The sequence below is a fragment of the Trifolium pratense genome, linkage group LG3, assembly GCF_020283565.1.
Source record: "Trifolium pratense cultivar HEN17-A07 linkage group LG3, ARS_RC_1.1, whole genome shotgun sequence".
In the NCBI taxonomy this organism is placed as follows: domain Eukaryota; kingdom Viridiplantae; phylum Streptophyta; class Magnoliopsida; order Fabales; family Fabaceae; genus Trifolium; species Trifolium pratense.
Genome location: NC_060061.1, coordinates 31035466 through 31049581, shown reverse-complemented (window position 1 = coordinate 31049581; position 14116 = coordinate 31035466). Strand labels below are relative to the sequence as shown.

At 30.9% G+C, this 14116-nt stretch overlaps 1 protein-coding gene and 1 long non-coding RNA gene across 2 annotated transcripts; one reads left to right on the top strand and one right to left on the bottom strand.

The window, feature by feature from the left end:
• Positions 1 to 1481: 1481 nt before the first annotated feature.
• On the bottom strand, positions 1482 to 2448 carry LOC123917346. The gene is made up of 2 exons (XM_045969038.1): positions 2339 to 2448; positions 1482 to 1864 (listed from the first exon to the last, which is right to left on the bottom strand). Exons 1-2 carry the CDS (start codon positions 2380 to 2382, stop codon positions 1513 to 1515), a joined length of 396 nt encoding a protein of 131 aa, XP_045824994.1. The 5' UTR covers positions 2383 to 2448; the 3' UTR covers positions 1482 to 1512.
• A 5488-nt stretch (positions 2449 to 7936) lies between these two features.
• On the top strand, positions 7937 to 9959 carry LOC123916311. Its single transcript, XR_006812107.1, has 2 exons — positions 7937 to 8194; positions 9670 to 9959. It is a non-coding gene; the product is annotated as an uncharacterized LOC123916311 (long non-coding RNA).
• The last annotated feature ends 4157 nt before the right edge of the window (positions 9960 to 14116 follow it).

The following is a 14116-nucleotide window of genomic DNA, read 5'->3' as shown; positions in this document are numbered from 1 at the left end:
GGAATCACCCCTCTTGTTTGTTTAAATATACTCCATCCCTACTTTTTTATATTACCTATTTTGACAAAAAAATTATTCCTTTTTTTATAAGACCTTTTAGCAATTGTAAATGATATTAATTACTCCCTCTAATCCTTTTTATAAGGAACACTTTGAAAAAATTACATGGACCAAGAAATCACATTGTAAGTTGTTATTTTCATTTAATACTCCTATAAATTTAAACTTATTCCATGTATACCCTTATTTAATTAATCTTAATTCAACTAACTTATTTTTAATATTCTTTATCATAATAAATAAGGACAAAAGTGAAATCAAACATTGAAAACATTTGAAAATTGGTCAAAGTTTCTTATAAAAAGGACCAAAATTTTCCAATAATTAGTGTTCCTTATGAAAAGAACCGGAGGGAGTATCTTTTTTCCAAACTTACCATTATTTATTTTACATAGTTTTTTTTAATAGCACTAAATTCTTATTTGTTTGATACAAAGCACTACAATTAATTGTAAGGATAAACATGAAAAATCAATACTTCATCCGGTCATTTTTATAAGAAACTCTTTGAAAAAATCACACAGACCAAGGAAACACATTTAACATAGTTATTTTCATTTAATACTCTTATAAATTTAATTTTATTTCACATATATCATTATTTAATTACTCTTTATTCAAATAACTTACTTATTTTTAAATTCTCTCTCATAATAACTAAAGGCATATGTGAAATTGAACATTTAAAACATTTGAAAATTGGTCAAAGTTTCTTATAAAATGGACGAAATTTTTTTCCCAAAGTGTTCCTTATAATAAGGACCGAAGAGAGTATAATTTATCAATTAATTTAATATTAAAATTAACTTTCTCAATATCCTTATAAAAAGGGACGGAGAGAGTATCATTTTCCATTGAGAATTAATATCAGCGATAATAATATGCGCTTATATAATTTTGGCTTAAATGCAGTTTTGCCCCCCTGTTTTGCTTAACGCGGAATTTTACCCCCCCTGTTTTAAAATGCGGACTTTTACCCCCCCTATTTTAATTTTTGTTGGATTTTGCCCCCCCTTGTCATATTAGCTTATGTGGCAGCGCTTATGTGTAATATTTTTTTCCACATCATTAATTATTTATTATTAAATATCATCTTATTATTTCTTTTGAATGAAAAAATTACTAAAAAAATTCTAAAAATGACAAAAAATATCAAAATGAATATGGAAAAAAGTAAAAATAAATAAAATCACTTTAAATAGCATAAACAAAAAAGAGAAAAATTCAGTAAATCTCCAATAATAAGTAAAAAATAGTAAAAATCACAAAAAAAAAAATAGAGTAAAAAAAAACCAAAAAACTGCATTTAAATTAAACCAGTAAAATCTTGGATAACCATTAACATAGTTACATCTCAAAAAACCTATCTTATTTTAAATGCAAGAAATGCAGATTATTTTAGTGAGAATCACATCTAGAAGTACTCTGCAATATTACAGTAAATACCAAAACCTAGTTCATCAACAACAAAAAATACCAAAACCTGCTAATAGCTAAATCCTCCATTATATGATCGACAAACAGCAAAATTAATAGATAAGCTGAAACATATCGAAAATCATAAGCTGAAACATCAGAATCTTCATGAAATTCATATCGAAAATCAGCTGCATTTGTGGGAGTATTTGTTGTCATAGCATCTACATTAGTATCAACCAAGCAAAATGTTTCAGGTGGAAAAACAACACTCAAATCCACACATTCATCTTGTTCACTGTCATCAATGTAACAATCATCATCGTCGTCTTCCTCGTCACTTGAAATATAATAACTATCTTCATTCTCCAACTCATCATCATTCTGCCTACATTCACAAGCATTCAACAACCAAATATAGGGATAAGTACACAAGACAACAACCAAATCCCCCTAAAAACTCAACCACCCACACACATAGGCAGGGAACAAAGTTAACAATAGTAGAACAAAACAATAGGCAGGGAGCAAAGTAACAGGCGCTTGATGTTATAATCTTCATTGTTAACATATTCTTTCGACAGTGAAATTCATATCTAGAGTCAAAATACCATTGTCTTCCAACCATATATCATTTGAAAAAATTAAAAAAAGTTTACATATTTTATTTATATTTGACAGTTATCTCACTCACATTCATGGTGAAAAAGTTGCTTCCTAACAGTTTGATTGAGAGTTTAGAGGGGAGGGCAATGGAAAAAAAAAACATTGAAGGACCACTTTTCTTTTAAATATTCAGAACTCTACGAAAAACAACTTTCAAAATCAAAAGTAATCCCACAAATTGGAGAGAAAAAAATACCTCATTGAACTTGAACCTTGAATGAGGGCTTTGTTATTCTCCATTTTCGTCTTGTATTTTCACCGAAGATGTGAGGAGAATCGGCGAATGGTGAGGACGACACGGTGATAAGGTGTTGTGTTTGAGAAGGTGAGAAGAGAAGGACAGTGGTTGTAGAGATGAGAAGATGAACAGTTGTTGCCTTTTCTACGTTTGTGTTTCTACGTTTAGGGTTTTCTACTTTTAGGATTTGTGATTTTCATTCTATTTTGTAGGCTTAAAAGATGCACCATTTGTAACAAAAATAAAATAAAATAAAGGATACACCGTAAAAAAAATTGCAAAAGAATATATGTATTTTTTTTTTTGAAACATATGTATTTTTTTTATTAATGATGTGGAAAAAAATATTACACATAAGCGCTGCCACATAAGCTAATATGATAAGGGGGGGCAAAATCCAACAAAAATTAAAATAGGGGGGGTAAAAGTCCGCATTTTAAAACAGGGGGGTAAAATTCCGTGTTAAGCAAAATAGGGGGGGCAAAACTGCATTTAAGCCTATAATTTTTTTGGTATAATATCTTATTATTACTCAATTTTAATTTTTTTTTTATTTTGTGAAAAAATATTTTTTTTTTATGAAATAGAAGAATTTTTTAAAAGTAACTTATACAAACGATACATGACACTTAGGGTTCGTTTGGCCCAGCTTTTTTTAAGCTTATGCAAACAGCTTATGCAATATAAATTTAATTTTATGATATTTAATAAGTTCACACGGCTGCAGTTACTTTGGATGCAGCGGCAGGGCTTATTTTGCACCCTCAAGTTCCTTTGAAGGTTTCTATCTTCGCATAGCGACTCTTGCGGGATAGGTTACCTACCAAAGCAAACCTGGTTACTCGAGCGATTTTATCTTCGGAGGCTCATCTATGTGTTTCTGGTTGCGGAGAGGTTGAGTCAGCTCAGCACTTGTTCCTTTCTTGCAGTACTTTTGGCGCTCTTTGGTCTCTGGTCAGCTCTTGGATTGGCTCTTCTTTGGTGATTGCTCAGACTCCTTCAGATCATTTTGTTCAGTTAACTGGTTCAGCGGGTGGTCTTCGAGCACGACATTCTTTCATGCAACTCATATGGCTTGCTTGTGTGTGGGTTGTGTGGACCGAAAGAAACCATCGATTGTTTAGAGGCTCGGCGAATTCGTTACAATTTATGTTGAACAAGATCAAGACTTTTTCATTCATGTGGTTGAAAGCAACGAGTAGCACTTTAGCTTTAAACTGTCATAGTTGGTGGTCTAGTCCTATGCTTTGTTTGGGCCTTGTATAGTTTCTTTTGGTTTTATTTTGGATTCTGGTTGTAACTTACTTTAGTCTCTCTTGGCACGTCTTGTGCTGAGAAGACTTATTGGTTCTTATATATATATATCTCAATTTGGTTTTTTCAAAAAAATTTTTTTTAATAAGTTCACACTAGTAAAAATTATAATTTTATAAGCTATTTTATCAAAAACTACCTTTACAAAATCTCTAAAGTTGCATAAGTAATTTAACAATAAGTTGGTTTGCATAAGTAATTTAACAATAAGTAATTTATCATAAGCTATTTTATAAGCTATTGCATAAGTTCTTTGCATAAATCTCTAAATAAGAGAAAAAAAATGTCTGGCCAAACGATACCTTAAACAACTACTCCCTCCGACCTCTTTTATAAGCAAATATGTTAATTTGCACACTAATTAAGAAGTTGCTTTTTTGTCTTGATTTTATGTAAAATTTCTATTACAATTCATAAAATGACCTTAAATTTGTAATAGAACTCTACAATCATTTTAAAAAGTAAAACAATTAATGAGGGTACTTTTGGAAGAATAAAATTAAATATACTTGATTTTGATAATTTTTGCTTATATTTAAGGCCAAAATTTTTTGTTGACTTTTGTTTATAGGCTTAAATGCAGTTTTACCCCCCCTATTTTGAAAAATGCGGAATTTTACCCCTCCTATTTTAAAATGCGGAATTTTACCCCCTATTTTATAATTTGTTGGATTTTTTCCCCCACCAAAATTCTGCACAAAATCTGCTTCTGAGCCTTAAGTTCAAAGCTTCGCACAGAACTAAATTTGGACCAATGATTCACAAAAATGGTACCGAAACTACCGTAATCGAGTTAGCTTTACACATAATCAAACCCACTAAATTTGGAGTTACATAGAGAGATTAATTACCGTTTTAGTGAAGATCTGTCCAATTACTAATGCTGTAGAAATCTACTTGGGACCTTCAAATTCAATATCATCTGCCGAACGCATCGTGACTCCAAATTCGACTAAATTGAAATGACAACAAGGGTAATTTAGTTAGCTTTCTATACATGTAAATACTATTAAAAAATGAGCTACAGGGTGAGAGGCATGACGAAAATATCAGTAGTAGTTTCATACGATAATTAATTTGAACAGACCTCCACTAAAACTGTAATTAAACTCTCTCTGTAACTCTAAATTTAGTGGAGTTTGATTCAGTGTAAAACTAACTCGATTTCGGTCGTTTCGTTACCAGTTTGGTGAATTATTGATCCAAATTGAATTCTGTGCGAAGCTTTGAACTTGAGGCTCAGAAGCAGATTTTGTGCAGAATTTTGGTGGGGGGCAAAATTCAACAAATTATAAAATAGGGGGATAAAATTCCGCATTTTTCAAAACAGAGGGGGTAAAACTGCATTTATGCCTTGTTTATAAATAAGGCCGGTAGATTTGACTTTAATAATAAAAAAATACAATTTTTAATCTTTGTTTTTTTTATAAAAGTTCGTGTGCATGTTTCAGGTTATTTTTTTTTAAGGCATGAATGCAATCTTAATAATGGCTTAAATGCAGTTTTACTCCGTCATTTTGATTAAATCGGAATTTTACCCCATTTGTTTTAAAACACGGACTTTTACCCATCTGTTTTATAATTTTTTGGATTTTACCCCCCCTAAAATTCTGCTTTTGAGTCACAACTTCAAAGCGTCGTACACAACTCAATTTGGATCAATAATTCACCAAACGTATACCGAAATGACCGTAATCGAGTAATTTTTCCACAGAATCAAACCTCACTAAATTTGGAGTTACAAAGAGAGATTAATTACCGTTTTAGTGAAGGTATGTCCCCCAAAATTCTGCATAAAATCTGCTTTCGAGTCACAACTTCAAAACTTCGCACAGAATTCCATTTGGATCCATAATTCACCAAACTGGTACCGAAATGACCGAAATCGAGTTAGTTTTCTACAGAAACAAACTCGACTAAATTTGGAGTTACATAGAGAGATTAATTATCATTTTAGTGAAGGTCTGTACAAATCAATTATTGTATGAAACTACTACTGGTATTTTTGTCATGTCTCTCACCCTGTAGCTCATTTTTCAATAGTATTTACATGTCCGGAAAGCTAACGAAATTACCCTTGTTTTCATTTAAATTTCGTCAAATTTGGAGTTACGATGTGTTTGCTAGACGATGTTGAATTTGAAGGGCATAAGTAGATTTATGCAAAATTAGTAATTGGACAGACCTTCACTAAAACGGTAATTAATCTCTCTTTGTAACTCCAAATTTAGTGGGGTTTGATTTTGTGGAAATCTAACACGATTATGGTCATTTTGGTATTCTTTTGGTGAATTATTGATCCAAATTGAGTTGTGTGCGAAGCTTTGAAGTTGTGACTCGAAAGCATATTTTGTGCAGAATTTTGGGGACATACCTTCACTAAAACGGTAATTAATCTCTTTTTGTAACTCCAAATTTAGTGGGGTTTGATTATGTGGAAAGATAACTCGATTACCGTCATTTTGATATCCGTTTGGTAAATTATTGATCCAAATTGAGCTGTGTACAACGCTTTGAAGTTGTGACTCGAAGCAGAATTTTAGGGGGGCAAAATCCAAAAAATTATAAAACAGGGGGGTAAAAGTCCGCGTTTTAAAACAGGGAGGGTAAAATTCCGATTTAATCCAAACAGGGGGGCAAAATTGCATTTAAGCCCTTAATAATTTAACAATTTTTTTTTTTACAAAGTAATTTAACAATTTAATCTTTATGAGTAAATCACGCTCCCTTTTCTTGTAAAAAGTTTGAATTACACTTTTTTCCTCTCTTATGTTAAAATTAGTCCATTTTAACATAAGAAATTGTTTTTAGGAATTTAAATTCGAGGTAAGTAAAGTCTGACTAAGAAATTGTTTCGCACAAGAATCAAACTCAAGTTCTTGTAAATATTTCGTCCTTTAATGAAGTTCATTAATAATAACTTGAATCCAATATTTTGGTTGACATAGTGGTAAATTTTTTATCAGTGTATTTAGAAGTTCTTTAGTACTTGTTTATGAAGAATTTTTCTCTTTAAATCCCCATGTTTCTTCCGGCCCCCTTGAAATATCCATTTTGCCCTCATATTTTTCGGAAAACGTTTTCCAAAATTCATATTTTTTCAGAATCTATTTTTCAAAATAGACTAAAATGTAGTTTTCATATCTATATTTTTTCATTCACATCCCAGTGTTTCGAATTCTATTTTCCAAAATGTTACCTATTTCGGAAAAGATTTTCCAAAGTGATTTTTGAAAACGTTTTCCGAAATCCTGTTATCAGTAATCAGAACCGCAAATTTCTTGTTCTAACCTGATTTTTCATTAGCCTCAATCATTTTTATCCTAATTTTAACACTAATCAATCTCCAAACATAATCCAAAATATTATTGTGTTGATGGATGTGAGTAATTGATTATGTACATTTGCAAACAAACATGATGTTTTGTAGCAAACTGGTTATATACCTTTTATTGAATGTTACTTTTTATGTATTTCAACCTTTTATTTTTATTTTTATTATTGAGTTCGTTCGACTTACTAAAAAGTGGTTGATAGTGATGAAAAATCAGGTTAGATCGACAAATTTGTAGTTCTGATCACATATAACAAGATTTCGGAAAACATTTTTCAAAATCACTTTGGAAAATGTTTTCCAAAGCAATTTCGGATTATGCGTTCCGAAATATTTGAATTTTTGAAAAACGTTTTCGAAAATAGAACTTTTTGAAAAATAGAATCTGAAACACTGAAATGGAATATAAAAGATAGATCTAAAAACTTAGTCTATTTCGAAAAATAGATTCCAAAAAAATATAAATTTTGGAAAATGTTTTCCAAAAACTGTTTATCAGGTTAAAATTGGAATTTTAGAGGGCCGGAAGAAACATGAAGGGTGAAAAGAGAAAAAAATAGTTTATGATTGAGTATTAATTTACCTAGATTAAATTTTTTAACTCCCATAAAAAAATTAAATTTTTTAACTATCATATATTTTTTTGGGTCATGCTAATCGTTGCCTCCGGGACACTGGTTAATGAAACAAAAATAAAAAAATTTTGAAAAGAAAAGAATATTTTTTAAACTTTTGAGGAGTTGTCTGCACATGCTAAAGAACACTATTTTTCCATTATTTTTTTATAAAATTATCTATCATATTTATTGGATTGCAATTTAAAAAACAATCGGGGATAATCATACGTGTCATATTAAAACATTTATGAAATGTTATAAAAAAATAAAAAATGACATTTAGGATTTTGTAAAAATAAAAAAAGCCAAAGAAGAAAAGAAACCAGAACAGTTTGAAAAATTGTTCTGTTCTGGTAGGTTAAATTTTCCAGAAATAATTGATAATTTCTAGTTTTCTAGGAATTCAGCCCTAAATTTTTTACTCTGTAATGGCTTCTAATACCCCTTTGCTTCAACCTGACTGAGATCAGACCTGACGGTTCAATCTATCATTACTTAGTTTTTCTTCTTATATTATATAATCGAAGAGGAGCAACTTCAATTGCACAGGTAACTTCTCTACTATTTATCTTCATTGAATTTCTGCTCCATTATATGTTCCTGCACTATTGACTGTTTCTTCTTGGCATTTTGATTTGATGATTTTGACTCAAATTGAGATTTGGGTTTCTTCCATCTGGTCATTTTTTCTCTGGTGTGGAACTACTAATTGTCAATTCTTCATTCATTTTTTATTTTTTATTTTTTTAATATACCGGAATTGTTTTTCATAATGTTCTGGTATTTTATTAAAAGTTGTTCGGTCAAATTATCAAAGGAGAAAAAGAAATTAGTACGGGAACACAATGGTGATGGGTGAACAGTGTTTAAATGTAAAAAATATATAATAAATAAAGGGTAAAATTGGAATATCAGGTCATTTGTAGGGTAAAATTTCCGTGTGATGTTGATTAACTCCTAACTTATTGTTGGTAGTGGATTTACAGTATATAATAATAGAGTGTGTGTGATCACCACCTCATTAAATTTTTGCAGCAAGTGATTCAATAACAGAGAGTAGTATCTTTGAAAAATTAGAGTCACAACTTCACCTAAGCTTTTATAAATAAACCCATTGCTCCTTCCCATTCCCAAATCATCAAACAACCTGTAGTCTTCACTCTTCACTCTTCACTCTTCACTCTTCACCAAGTCACTCTAAGCTCACTCTTTTTTCTTTTCTAACAATGTTGAAATTAGTACCGATCATCATCATCATAATCATCACCATCATCTTATCACCATCATCATCATCATCATCATCATCATCATCATATTTTAACCTATCCAAAACCTTGCTATCTGAACAAGATTTCAAAATAGCATCTTCTGAATTTCTTTCTGCCCACATTACTGATACCATCTCCAAAACCCCATTAACAATCTTTGTCCCAGACGATCATGCCTTTGCGGATGCTTCCGCAGCTGGCTACAAAACCCTTCCCATTCAGAACAAATATTTTGTTCTCAAATGCCACATGATAAGCTATTATTTCCCTCCTTCCCTCCTTCCACACACTACAAATACATGGCATTTGCTAGCCACGATAGGAACAGAAATCATGGGGAATGATGAATATAAACTCAATATCACTGCCATGGTAAACGGCTCTGTGGCAGTCAGCAACAATTATGTCCAAGGTATAGTAACTCGGACAGTATATGATCAGTCTCCGATTGTGGTTTATGGTATCACTAAATTGTTGCTTCCTAAAGATCTCCCTGACCTTCCTCCTCCTCCGCCGCCGCCGCCGAAGACAGCCGATGTCTCCGCCGCCTCTGTTTGCAGCTTTCAGTTTTTTGCTATTTTACTTTTTTTTTCCTTGTACTTTGTATTTAGTGTGGTAGAGTAGTAGTTATATCTGGTGATGTAATAAGAACCACAAATTTCAATCTATATTTTATAATAATTATCCTGGTGATGTTTTGGAGGCTAAACCTTTTTAGTAACTAAAATTGTTGATATGGAATAATGTGTTGCAAAGCCTGATGTCAAGGAAATCAAGAAGCGACTTGAAGACCTGATCTCTCAAGACTACCTGAAAAGAGACAAAGATAATGTGAATTTGTTTAAGTACTCGGCTCGGCATGGTGTGATCTTGATTGATGACTTCACAACTGAAGTTGTTACTGCAGCTCCTTCCTACAAATAGCAAAACCAGATGATGATATATATATATATGTACTTGGAATCACAGAAAATCAGTTCCTCTTGATTTCCTTTAAGGGAGGGGCTATTGTGTGACTTTAGTTTTTAATGAAATTGTATTTTCAATGTGATCTTAAAAACCATCAAATGAGTGGACATGTTTTATAGTAATAATCTTTCAAAGCTGACATCTACTGCATTGTTGTATGTCAAATCCAAATTGTATGAGGAAGTTCCATTTTTACTGGTGTAACAACATTTAAGTCCAAACTGCCAAACTTGAAATCCCCGATTTTCCTTTCGTTTCATTTTCAAAGCACCAAAGAACTAATTCTCTCAGGGCTCACACAACGCAATTAACAGCAAGTGAAATATGAACCGTTGAATTTGTTTGGGTGAAAGGGTCTTTACACTTCTGAAGTTGATAATGTTGAAGGGACTCCAACAGGATCTTCATTCATTTGTGAATTGGATATTCCCATTTTGAATTACATTTTTGTGATGCTACTATGCAGAAGCTAGTCTAACATTAGACGAATATACGATGCAGTATTTCGTGATTCCTGGTCATTGTATTCTATGACCACTCATCCATGGTGACATTTTGATCTCTACAACATTCAGTTATTTAGCTCTTTACTGTCCAACATTCAGTGTCATACAATAAGTTTCCATGTTCTTTGATATTTTTTTATCACAAGTAAGTAACAAGTGATTTAAAATACTAAATATGGATTTAATACTGTTGCAGAGACCTCAAAATTCTTTCTAACCATGTGAATTACGTAACCAGCCGGCAACTAAATCGAACGCTTATCAAACAAATAATCGCACAATTAGTCCCATTATGGTTATGTTTGTAAACAATAGAAAAAAAGTCATGTATAAAAAGCAACAATATTAAGTAATGAGGTACGCAATATTTTCTATTTTTTGAGCGGTAAAAGTATATTTTATACTATATCAAGTTCTCAAAGCGAGAACGAGTACGAGTAGTACTAAACCCACTATTGGTTTGAAGCACAAGTGGTACTTAACCAAAATGCTAACAAAACCCAATGGAAAAAATCATAGGTTCTAAAATACAATAGCACCACCGAAATAAAGAGCTAAACTACCCCCTAATCACTGGTTTCAGAAACAGGAGCTAAACTACCCCCTAATCACTGGTTTCAGAAACAGGGATTGTGTCAAGGTTACTGCTTTTTCCATTTTTCTTCGTTTGCCGGGGATTGTGTTTACAAAGTAACTAGCGTAGTTTATGAATTGTAAATATTTCGAAAAAAAAATCTAAAAAAATTAAAATCCCAAAAAAAATTCTTGTATATATTATTTGTAGATTTAGTTTTATTTTATTGTGACCTATTTAAATTTTGTATCTATATTAGTATATATAAAAAAATATTTATATCGAAAAAAAAAATTAAAAATTTATAAAATATGTTATTGCAAATTTTGATCTACTGAGATTCTGGCTAGGCAAGGTTTGGTACTTAAGCGATCCTAGTGATCCACCTCCCTTACCCGGGAATCCTTGTAGTGAGGCAAAGTTTGAACAAATACGCATTATAACAGGTCTTTATGGGTTGTAACGTGACTTAGGTAAAGGTAGCATATTTTTGGGAAAGTAGGCTAAAAATTTGGAGTTTAAGTATATCTACTTGCAACCCGTTACCTTATAGAACCTTTTTGATGAGGTACAAGAGAAAAATTTTATTTTTGGACCGGATGTGTCTTTGTGTGGTCCCTTTCAGATCAGCCATCTTTAGCTTTGAGGAGTGTGTGTGAGAGTTGTGTGCTTGCGATGGTAGAATATATATATATGGGGAGGGATCAAATTACACCGGTGTAACATTTGAGTAATGTTACACCGCTCAATAACGCTTTAACGAATACAAATTTTACAAAATTCACCGTTGGATTGAAAGCTTATATCGTATAGATCATCCATGTTGAATTGTATAAAAATCTAAAATTGTTTGACATGTTTTTGAGATAGATCAAGATTAACGGTATTCAATAAAAACACATAAACCATTGATCTTCATCAATCTCAATAATATATCAAACGATTTTAGATTTTTGTAAAATTCAACATGGATGATCTATACGATATAAGCTTTCAGTCCAACGGTGGATTTTATAAAATTTGTATTCGTTAAAGCGTTATTAAGCGGTGTAACATTACTCAAATGTTACACCGGTGTAATTTGATTCCTCCCCTATATATATATATATATATATATATATATATATATATATATATATATATATATATATATATATATATATATATATATGCTATGCTAATAGTTTCTTCAATACTCAATGATAACAAACTTGGAATACATTTCAAAAACATGACTTGAAATGCATTTCAATTTATCAAAATCATATGGTATGTTCCTGAATATCATAATTAAAACATGATTTTAAGTATGATTCATACAAAAATCAAGAAATATTGGAGTTCATTTAAAAATCACGACTTGACATGCATTTCAAATCAAAATTTATTTATGAAAATCATTCAATTCAAAACTAATTTTGAAAACAATTCAAATAAAGACTAGTTAAGAGAAGAGTGGAAATGTTATATATAGAGTATTTTATTTTGACAGAGTTTATATTTTTGGACAATGTTTAGTATCTCAAACAAAAAATGATATAGGGCAAACAACATGCATGTATATTACGTGATGATATGAAACAATTATGAACAAAGGGCAATCCTCTTTCATATATAAATTAATTCAAATGAAGTCGATGGATGTTGGTCTAATTGATAAGGAGTAAATTCATGTTACAAAGATGTAAGTTCAAGCCCATGCTAGTAATTTTTGAATTTTGAAGAATGCATTGACTCGTGATGAGCCTCAACGATCCAACTCATCAAATTTCTTATTCACCAAAAATTAATTCAAATGAAAGATTGTACTAATTTACGAATTTTATTTTTTAGAGTAACATTTTACAAAATCTATGATTAAACCTTTGACCAAGGAGGATATGAGGTTGTCAACTTGTCATCATATGATTGATAAGATTATTCTATTAATTTGAAGTTTACATTTACATTAGGATATGAGGTTGTATACAAGGGCGGATTCAGTGTAGCATTTTTTTTTTTCGTTCTACCATGACCTTGTCCTTTCTGCGTATTTTATTACTTAATTATTTTCATTTTCTCAATTTCAAATACTGTCTTTTTCCATTTTATTAGTATAATAATACTTTTCTAATGGCAAAATGAGGAAGAAGAGATTGAACACAGTTCCAAAGATAATAAAAGTAAAGTTTACCAATGGCCATGTTAATGATTATGTTAAATACTCACAAATATTATATATTATGGTTTCTTTTGTTCATGTTTTCTTCTAATACTTTTCTTTTAGTCCTTTGTGTTTTTTACAATAATTCTATCAATTCTAATAAGTAGTGTATGGATCATATTGACATATACAAGTCCATTCCTTTTGGACCACTAAAGTAAAAAATGAGAAAGCAAAGTGATTACTTTTATATAATGTTTGCTCTAATTTATATAATAAAAATTACCAACAATAGTGGCTATATAGTTTATGATGTGATTCCTTCTGAAATGGTTGAGGAAAACCATTTTCTTTTGCTAGTTTTGGTGGGTTTGTTTGTTCAATTACTACAATCTAGAAAATGTTGTCTAGAGCTTCTGAATCATGAGACTGAAAATGGCCTGAATAAAGGCAACGAACTAATTGATCTGTGTATAGTGGTATATATATGTTTTTTTAAGTGAGAGGTGAGTTTTATCTAACTTTATTTAGAAAATGAAAGTTAAATATTTATAAGTTTGAGAGAATCATGAACCTAATTGGTTTGCATATTAGTGGTTAATGGAATTTTTTTGGGTCAAGTATCCTAGTGGCTAAAAAATCCACCTTAAATGTGAATAACTGGAATGTCCGAAGTTCGAACCTTGACTTCTGCACATATAATGTGATGTCTCTATCAACTGAGCTAAGTTCACGGGACATGGTTAATGAAATTTTATTTGACAAACGAAATTATTATTTACAGTAAATAAATTATTTTATTTTTATTAAATTAGATAATTAAATCATCTAATCGTCTAATATACACTTCCTATTTTTGAATGTTTAATGACTCTCATTCCTACCTCAAAAAAAAGTAACTCACCTTCTAGATTTTTTTTTCTCGTCAAGACTCACCTTCCAAATTTTTATGAACGTAATAGTGCACCGTCAAAAATATAATCTTTCTATGTATATTACTATTTGGCAATC

Excerpts from the sequence above, each read along its gene's own strand:
- LOC123917346 (XM_045969038.1), bottom strand. The coding sequence starts at position 2,382 with ATGGAGAATAACAAAGCCCTCATTCAAGGTTCAAGTTCAATGAG. Across the intron at positions 1,865-2,338 it reads CAAGGTTCAAGTTCAATGAG|GCAGAATGATGATGAGTTGG; the intron begins GTATTTTTTTCT and ends TTGTGAATGTAG.